This window comes from Sceloporus undulatus, chromosome 5 (assembly GCF_019175285.1).
Source record: "Sceloporus undulatus isolate JIND9_A2432 ecotype Alabama chromosome 5, SceUnd_v1.1, whole genome shotgun sequence".
Lineage (NCBI taxonomy): Eukaryota > Metazoa > Chordata > Lepidosauria > Squamata > Phrynosomatidae > Sceloporus > Sceloporus undulatus.
The window spans coordinates 104,328,882-104,338,698 of NC_056526.1; the positions used below are offsets into that span (position 1 = coordinate 104,328,882).

The following is a 9,817-nucleotide window of genomic DNA, read 5'->3' on the forward strand; positions in this document are numbered from 1 at the left end:
GTTTTCATCAATAATTTCTTTAAATGAAAAAACAAGAAGTGTATGACAGAAATAAAGATCCATGTGCATTAAGTAAGATGCAGAACAGCATAAGAAATGCCCCATGTTCACATTAGCAGATATTTTCCTTAAATGCCACCTACAAATGACACAAGACTGTGATGCTTTTAGTTTGGATTAAAACAACTAATCAAAACAGATGTCTAAAGATTTCTTTGTCAATGTTTATTCTCCCCTCCAAAATAAACAACACTATCTAAATATCTTCTTTAGTTTTTGTGCCACAAACAGTGATGTCCACTTGTAATCCTGATATAAAAAGGATGGATGGTGCTGAAATAATTCCGCTTAAGGAAGCATAGGGCAAGTTGGCAGGTTCAAGAGAAAATTTTCCATTTAAGTTAAAGAGGGGTCACTGAGGCTCTAGTTGCCACATTCATTTCTTATTTTTATGTAACACCACATGCTTCATTATTAGGTCGGAGGATAATGTTCCATGTTTGGGGCCCATCTGAATGACCCTTAAGAGATCTCTTACAGCCCAGTGCCACTGGTTGCCAGATGATTCAGTTTTTCTGACTCGTATCTGTTTTCTTTCTCTAAGAAGCCAGGAGGCAGCACTTCTTAAGACTTGAAAAAGGACACATGATTCAGTGATGTGTGTCAGTGTCAATGGAATGGCCCAAGAAGATGGAAATGACCCATCTTTTCTTCAAATTGCTAGAGGTAAAGGGAGGGCGTGAATGGGTTTTGCATGTGTAGCAGACAGTCTGAGTTAGAACTGAGACCAGTGGCAGCTGGTGGGTTCCATGTCACTGGAGCAGTGAGTCCACTCTGGGTTTAGTCTGCACTTTAAAGGAACCATCCAATACGTTGACTCTTATATCCAAAATAGCACCTATGGTAAATAAACCTTATGCCACAAAAACACCACAAGCCTCTCCAGTGAGCTCTTAAAGATATAGTATCCTGGGCAGGCTAAGGGAACCCTGCAACTTTTCACCTCTCAGAAGTACATGTATACAGTACATTGAGCAGTGTTATTTTGATTTTTACTGCTTGCCATCATCAAGAAGATTCAAAGAAAAAGCCTACAATTCTTATATATGATTAGTCATGATATATGAAGGGGCTTGCTGGATTAGACCACAGATTATCTAATCCAGAATTACGATGACACAGTGGGCAACCACTTGCCTATGGGGGCATTTGCTAGCAGGGTCTGAATGCAGCTGCAGCTTATTATATGTCTGCTAATATGTACTTGATGTACTTCATATTTTAATACTTTGATTTAGTGCCCATGAATAATCTCTAGTTTTATAAATGCATATCTAGCTATATTTATAGATTAAAATATAGATTTGGATCTATTGTGGTAAGACTTGCTTCTAAAATTGTAATATTAGGCTGTTCCTGAAAATTAACCTATATTCAGGCAAAGTACACATTTCCTTGTAATAAGAAAATAAATTAGTAGAGAGCCAAAGTGCAGGGACAACTCAGTTACTGTATTTTGGTTTATAGATGCACTATTTTGCAGAGGAAAGAAATTGCTTACCTACTCGGAGCTCTTGACCAAAGACAGTTTTCTCTCCCAGCGCTGAGCAGTTCCACCTGCCATATCGGAACTGGTACTGGCATTCATTGATTCCCATCTGGGCCCCTTCTCCAATAACTATAATGGCATCAGGACGGCTTTGGCAGATTATTCGTTGCCGGGGGGCCAAGCCTGGGATTTTGTTGCAGATTATATTTGCTCCTAAAGCCACCACAGATGACAGCGCTCTGAAGAAAAGCAGAAAAGAAGAATTATAACTGATGGAGGCCATTAATTTCATTTCCTTGATAGCATAGCATGCCGGACAAGGCAATGGGCTACAAGCAAAAGGGCTGGAAGATGGCTCCTATAATTATGCACACTTATCCCAACCTCTTTGGTCTGGCAACTGGGCTGGAAACCTTGCATGACTTTCGGTAATGCCTGGTTTCACTTGGGCCAGAGTTACCACATGTGCAATCTGTCTTACAAAATATTGGCACTTCTAGCTTCTGCCTGCAATCAAAGGAGGAAGTGAGAAGATGTAAGAAACAGATATTAAAAATCTGATTTGGATTTTTGGAAATCTTGATGCACTTTTGAATTTCGTGGTTATTGGCTTCACCTTGCTCTAGAATGCTTTCATATCAGTTCATTCCCTTTTAAATTCAAACCACAACATAAAAAGTACAGAGTGACTTTATTCATCCAACATTCACATTGATTATTACAAATACGAGGTGCTGAATGATTAATGGGAGCTTGCGACAATAAATTTGAGAGTCAGATTTTTCAGATTTGCAAAATGGTTTGAGGATTTTACAAAAGCGTTTCAAACATTTAGAAAAAGAAATAACTGTAACTGACATAGCTATAGTTTTTGTTAAAATCTTTGTATAATACAGTATACTTTCTCAACGATAAATGCTTCCAAATCTGGAGTTCAGATCAGAGCCTGGAAAAACCTCTTCTCTCCTTTTTCTTTTTCTCCTTTTGGAATAGAAGTCCTAATTGGTAGTATGACCATGCTGGTTGAAGATTCTGGGAGTTGTAATACAAATCACTAGCTTTTTTTGGGGGGGGGGAGACTTTGGAAGTTGTTGTCATGATAAATAACTTTCTAAGCTCTGTGAAATTCATAGGTGCTTTGGTGCCCTCCCTGATGGAATTTGGATTCTGTCTTCATTTTATATGTTTTCAGTTTATATGATTATGAACCCCATCCTCACAGTGTCCCTAGGAAAAGGAGACCCACACACTGTTGAAATCTCAAAGCAGAGGTGGGTGGGGAGTAGAATTGTGAGTGACATTTTACAGCTTTTAGCACAGTAATGTGAAATACGTAGTCATGATGCTTGACTAACCTGACTCTTATACTGATCCTGCAGAGGATCAAGTTACATTCTTTAGTCCAAAACAAGGCACTGCCATCTTTTCCAGTGAGTCATGTCGTCTCATGATATGTCCAAACTACAATAGCCACAGTTTAGTCATTCTGGCTTCAAATTCAGCTGTCTTCTTGGATCTATTATTTCTATGGATTCAGTAATACTAATCCTTTATTATTTTAAGAAATGGAGTAGAGAATAATTATTTAATGAGACTGCTAATTTCAAATGCTATTAAGGCGGGATACAGACCGCCAATTTGGGGCGGTCTGGCCCCGCCCCTTTCCCCGGAGTATCGGGGCTTCAGTGGCTACACCGGCAGCCGCTGAGGCCCCGATCCGCCACTTTTCGGGCTGCGAGGAAGCGGCAAAAGGCCGCTTCCCCGCAGCCAGAAAAGGGGTGTCCCTGGGGCTTCAAGCCCCCAAGGACACCCCGCGGCAGCGGGGAGCAGAGAAAGGGACCGCTTGGCCCCTTTCTCGTTTAGTCCGCTGGGCGCAGCCTTCAGACGGCTGCGCCCAGCGGACTAAACCCGGAAGGAGCTCCAAAACGGAGCTCCTTCCTGCTCCGTGTCCAGGGCGCACTAAGCGCCCTGGCACGGAGCTATTACGTCATGGCCGCGCCGCCCTGTCTAGAGGCGTCGCGGCCATAACGTACTCACGGCGGCGGCCGTGCGGAAGGGCCGCCGCCGTTTAGTGCGTGTTCGCCACGCACTAGGGTTAGGGCGGTGCGGAAGCACCGCCCTTTTGTAACCCTAGTGCGTGGCGAACACGCACTAAACTGCCGGTCTGTAACTGGCCCATGAGACTTAATCTAACCTGAATTATTTTGACTAAGTGATCTGAATCTTGTGATTGAAAATTTGTAATTCCAGATTGTTGAGAGACTGGCAGAAAGCAAGAGGTAGTTTTCCAAAACTCTGAAAGAAGTAGGTTTCTCTGATAAAGAGCTAACAGCAATATAAAATTTGTTGACTCTTTAGCACTGCAATTCTGGAGAAACTCATAATTTTAGTTTTTAAAAATGGTGTCCTATTTATTTATTTATTTATTTATTTATATATTTATATTTATATCCCACTCTTTTCCCAGGGCTGGGACTCAGAGCGGTTTCACAGCATTAAAAAAAAACAGTACAACTAAAAACATTTTTTTAAAAAATGTACATTAAAAAGAATTTTTAAACTGGTCCAACATCCCAGTTTGTCCTTATAGCAATTCCTTAAATGCCTAGTAGGTCTTCACCTGCCAGCGGAAGGCCATCAAGGAGGGAGCTGTTCTGATCTCCCTGGGTAGGAAGTTCCAGAGTCTAGGGGCAGCCACCGAGAAGGTCCTGCTCAGGTCTTGCAGACTCAGGGCCCTGGCTTCCTTGATTGAGCCTCTCAATCAATAATGTGGTCTTCCTCTTTTCCTACAGCCTTCTACCTTACCAATTATTACTGTCTTTTCTTGCTCCATATATAGTATTGTTGTACAATTTTTAGCCTCTATTTGCTTGCATGGGAAATTAATGCAATGTTCCTTTGTTACTGCAATTCCTTTCTTGGGGATTAGAATGTATATTGAATGTTTCTCATCTGTGAGCCGCTGTTTTGTTTTCTATATTTGTGGACATACTTTAGTTTCTGTCTCTGTAGTTTGAAATACCTCTATTGATATGCCAACTGTTCCTGGTGAATTATGTCTCCCAAGTGCCCTGAGTGAGTGTCCACTTCACTTTATAAAATTGTAGGTTCATCTTCAAATGATTCTTCTTCGAATAAATCTGTCACTCTAGAATCTCTTTTATATAGTTCCTCAGTGTGTTGTTTCCATAATCTTTTTATTTATATTTGATCATGTCATGTGTTCCTTTGCTGGTTGTAGACCATTTCCATTCTTGATTTAAATTTCCCTTTGATTTCTTAGATCTTCTGGAAAAGGTCTCTTGTTCTTCTTCTTTTGCTATCATCTTGCATTTCTTTGCATTGATTACTACAGTAGTTATCCTGGTCACTATGCGTTTGTTGTTGAACAGTTGCATTCATGGTTCTGACTCTTGTAGTGATATTGTTGTTGTTCTGGTGGTATTTATTTATATCTTACATTTTCCCCTGTCTGGGACTCAAGGCAGCTTATAAAGGTTTAACAAATACAGCTACAAAAATTACATTGCACAAAAATTAAAATATAATTACTGTAAACTATCAATAAGATTAAAACCAGTTAGAGCATAACCACTAAAAGATGGACAATAAAAATAAACAACACCGGACATGAAGGACTCTTCCCCCCCTGACAAGTCAACCCTCAAATTCCTGCCAAAACAACATCCTCTTCACCTGTTTATGAAAGGACAGCAAGGAGGGGATGAAATTAACTTCTCTAGGAAGAGAGTTCTAGAGCCTAGAAGCAGTCACTGAGAAAGCTCTGTCCTGTGTTCCCAATAGATGTGAGGGAGGTGGGACAGAAAGAGGGGTGTATGCCTGTCCCTTATCCATGGCAGGTAGAGGGGAAGACAGTAAGTATTCTGGTGTACACCTCTGGCACCCACTTTTGAGCGTAGGGTAAAGCTCTAGAACTGCCTGTCCTGAAGCCCAGGGACAAGGAAGGAGTATGCCCTTGAGACGGGTCTGGGAGTTTGCTGTTACTTGTAAAGTCCTGTATCTTGGGTGGGATCATCCAGATTCACCAGAAGGCCAGCCAGGGAGCAACCCAGTTAATGGACTGCCCCCAAGGGTCAAGTGTGTCACCCATGGGTAGGCTGCTGAGGTAGTCAGGGAATGACACCTGGCCACAGTGGAACTCACATTCAGATTGCTCCTCCTGTTACTTCTTCCATAGATATCGCATTGTAAATAGGTCAATAAAGTGGCCCTTATTTAACTTCAACTTTGTATCTGGTCTCATTATTCTGGGTTGGTCATCAAAAGGACACATTGAAGGGAAAATGGTGAAGGAAGGTGTTCTATTAAGCAGTACAATGCACCTGTCCACAGTGCTGGCAAGATGATGGATGTTTTGAAGAAGCTGGAGTTTAAATACACAGACCATCCATTCTACCCAGCAGATCTTGCTCTATCTGATTATTTCTTGATTCCAAATGAATAATTTGAAAAGAAGGAAATTTTAAAATTATTCAGATGTGATAGCAGCAGCAAAGCAGTATTTCAGTGATCAGACATCAGAATTTTTTTAAAGGTTTAAAGAAACTTGAGAAATGTTGTGCCACATGCATCCAAATTCAAGATGGATAACATGTAAGTTTTATCACTCTAGGTTGGTCAGGTCAAGATCTTTTCACCACCACCTCATAAAGTAATTATATACCAAAGTAAGAATCATACAAGCAATAGTACTTACAATTTCTATGTACGATTGTGAAAGCTAGACAGTGAAGAAAGCTAACAGAAATAAAATCAGTTCAACTGACTGGAAAACAGTTCTAGGAGTATCATGAATTGCTTAAAAGATGAATGAATCTTAGAACAAATCAAGCCTGAACTCTCACTAGAAGTGAAGATGACTATACTGAGACTGTTGTACTTTGGACATAACATGAGATGTAGTGCAATGGAAAAGAAGAATAGTGCTTGGTAAATGGAAGGCAGTAGGAAATTCCCTAAAGGCACCAGGAGCTGTTTGATTTTGGAAACTAAGCAGGGTCAGTCCTGGTTAGTACTGTACTTGCATGGGATAAGTACTGTATGCTATATTTCCGAGGAAGAGACTCAGAGTTTTCCTTACCTAAGAAACCCCTATGAAATTCATAGGGTCGGGGACTTGAAGGCACATACATACACATTAGGGAACAAGGGAGACAGTACAATGGGTGAATGGATTCAGGCAATGAAGTTATTAATTTTTAACGGCCCTTCCCTAAAAAAATAAAAATAAAATAGACCTCACAGCCCCCTTCCATTGCATTATTATACAAAGGTTAGCAAACATATCGCGTGTCAGATGTTTTCTTGGCTTTTTAGCAGGACCTGTCTGTTTTTCCTATGAAACGAACAGATCATATATATGACATATATTTACTATGTCTTTCAGGTCCAAATTTGACAAGTTCTGTTTAAAACCATTCATTTAGAATGTATCTTCACAAATCAGGATAGCATAAATGACAGTTTATATGTGGGGTGGGGTGGGGCTGAAAGGTCTAACTAATGTGTCGATGCAAATAAATACTAGTAGTATTAGTAAGATAAGCAGAAGCACTCCTGTGGTGCTTTAGTCTAGTCAAAGTCTTTTCTACAAAGATTTTCTCTTACAACAATCCTTTAATTTGGCATACTGAAACCTAAAGTCCGAGGTCTCCTTAGAAGGGGAACAGAATTCCCCAGGAGACACCACCCCCCAGACCACTAGCAAACCCGAAGAACTGGTGCAGTCCCACCCTATTGCCAGAAGTCCCCACATCAGTTGCCCAGGTTTTTGGTTAACTTTTACATACCCTCCAACATTTCTCAGATACACCCAGGATGTATATGGCCAAGCTACATCAGTGTGGTCAAGAGGGCGAAAGTTATCAATGAGAAAAAACACATAATGAAGCAGTTTGCTTTAGCCTCTCAGGAAGAGGGAGATTCTGTCCCTTCCTCTCCTCTCACTGCTGCTGAGGTTGTAGTTTATCACACTGGGGGGGAAAAACAGGAGCATCGCAAGATGCTCCCATCAATACTGCACGATTTGGCAAAGATTATCACACGTCACATGACATCACAAATATCCTGTGATTATCCCACGAATAAAGAAGAATTATAGTACCACAATGCTCCCATCTTTTTTACCAGTATGATATATTCCTTTGAGTTCAAACACCTTTTGCACTTTGAAATTAGCTTGCAGAAGTTGAAGTAAGCTGAGGACAAAGGGGAAAGGAGGAGGAGGAGAAAGAAACTGGGACATTTTTAAAGTAGCTGAAAAAGTGAGATAAACAAAAATTAATTGAAGGGTATGTTCAATTAAATTGAAGAGTATGCTTCCAGAGCACTTTTTTACTTCCCCAGGTGATCCAAGCAGAAGCTTCAGCTGAAGCACCAAGCAAGCTGCATATGTGACTTCTTGTGAAGAGAGAGAATCACATGTAAACTTTTGCCCGGATCAGGGCCTACCTGAAATGATTGAGCCCCTTGCTTTTTTCTTAGGTAAGTTGTCAATTGGTGACACATCGGTACTTCAGTGACAGCTAGTGAAGCTTTATAAAAGAAAGGATTATTATCCCAATAATGGTATTTTTATCTACATATTTCTTTGGAAAGAAGTACCTTCTCTAAGGCCACCTATCTACTGAGTTCAGGGCAAAAGCACTTTGAGCCCCAGGAGTTTTTCTGGTTAACAGCCCAGGCTCAAAGCTGCTAGTTTTCTGAACCTTATAATACTTCCTGTTCTCATTCTCCTGTAGTTTCAGTGGTCAAAGCAGATAGCAGAATAAATGTTGTGCCTCTTTTACATGTAATCAGATCAAATTCCAAAGCATTACAGCCCCATACAAAGCATAACTGCAATGCTTTCTCAGTAACTAACATAATGCAAAAATAATATTTGCTGATCAACTCACTTAATAATGAATGCCAAGAGAGTTCACTTCATGATGGCTCATGTACAAAACCACAGTGGAATGCAGAGATTCCAGCAAAACAGAGCCCTGAAGGTGCTGCTGTAGAGAAGGCAACTGTCACTCAAAAACAACTTGGGTGTGTGGAATAAGTACTGTATCCGGAGCTTTGCTACCCAGTAATTCCATGTCTGGTTTGCTGAAAATGCAAGTGATAAGCTTCAAATGCAGACTCTTTTCCCTATCTTCAGGATGCGGAGGTAATTTTTCACCCACATTGTCAGTGGCTCCCAGTTAGTTTCCAAGCACATTTCAAGGTTCCGGTTTTAATATTTAGAGCCCTAATAGTCTGGGATCAGAGTAATCACTGTCTGCTCCAGTTTAAATCTGCCCACCCTCTTAGATATTCTTGCAATGGATCTTTGAATCTGCCTACAGTATGCTAGCTTTGGGTCCTTTCAGAGATAGAAAAAGTCAGATATACATGTAAACATATAGGGATAAATCTAGAACTCCTACATGAAATAAATGGGGCTTAGGTCTACTGCCTAAACACCCTAAAGGCACCAGATCGAATCTGATCTTGGAAGCTAAACAGGGTCAGCCCTGGTTAATACTTGGATGGGAGACAGCCAATGAATGCAAGGTGCTTTAGACTATATTTCTGAGGAACTGTCTAAACCACCTCTTTAGATTCCTTGTGTAAGAAAACTGTATGAAATGCATAGGACCAATTTAAATCTGCCCATCCTCTTAGGTGGACAGGTGACTTGAAGGTACATATACAGGATAGGCAGAACTAACATTGGATTTAGTCTCTAATATATAAAACTGCAAGTCTTTCTGGATCTTTTTTAAAAAGTTACTAGGCAAGGGGCACAGAGGAGAAATTTTCAATGCTTCATCAGAAACAACTGTTCCACTCTGTTAAACGTTGGCCAGGCCCACAGCTGGAGAACTTCGTCCAATTGTGGATGCCACATTTTAAGAAAAAGCATTCTTAAAATGAAACTTCTCCAAATGAGCACTTAAAACTGGAGTGTGTCCTGAGGTGGGTGACCAGAATGGCAAGGAGCCTAGAAATTAAATCATGGCTGAATAGTGCTGGAAATGTTTGCAGAAGAGAAGGCTAAAGAAAACATGGCAGCAGCCTGCAAATATAAAGGCTCCCATACAGAAGAGGGTGCAGACTTGTTCCTGATGCTCCAGTGGCAGAACTAAGGGATGAAAAATGTCAAGAAACATATTTTAATTGAGTATTAGGAGCAGTCTTCTAGTGGTAGTAGTTGTGGTAATGATATGAGCAAACAAACAGATTGCCTTAAGAGGTCATACTTGAGTAAAGGTTGAGCAG

General features: G+C 40.6%; 1 protein-coding gene across 7 annotated transcripts in view; it reads right to left on the reverse strand.

The window, feature by feature from the left end:
• The window catches only part of WNT7B (Wnt family member 7B), a 58,258-nt gene extending 49,368 nt beyond the window's left edge, over nt 1-8,890 (reverse strand). For 2 of the 7 annotated variants that reach the window (XM_042470826.1, XM_042470825.1), the window contains exons 1-2: nt 8,467-8,890; nt 1,566-1,788 (exon numbers count right to left, since the gene is read on the reverse strand). In XM_042470826.1, coding sequence (XP_042326760.1) covers nt 1,566-1,658 — 93 coding nt within the window. In that variant the 5' untranslated portion in view covers nt 1,659-1,788; nt 8,467-8,890. Of the gene's footprint in view, nt 1-1,561; nt 1,789-2,904; nt 3,139-7,359; nt 7,500-8,020; nt 8,145-8,173; nt 8,248-8,466 lie in introns of those variants that run through there. The other 5 variants (XM_042470819.1, XM_042470824.1, XM_042470823.1 and 2 more) reach the window with 5 other exon arrangements.
• Nucleotides 8,891-9,817: the final 927 nt, after the last annotated feature.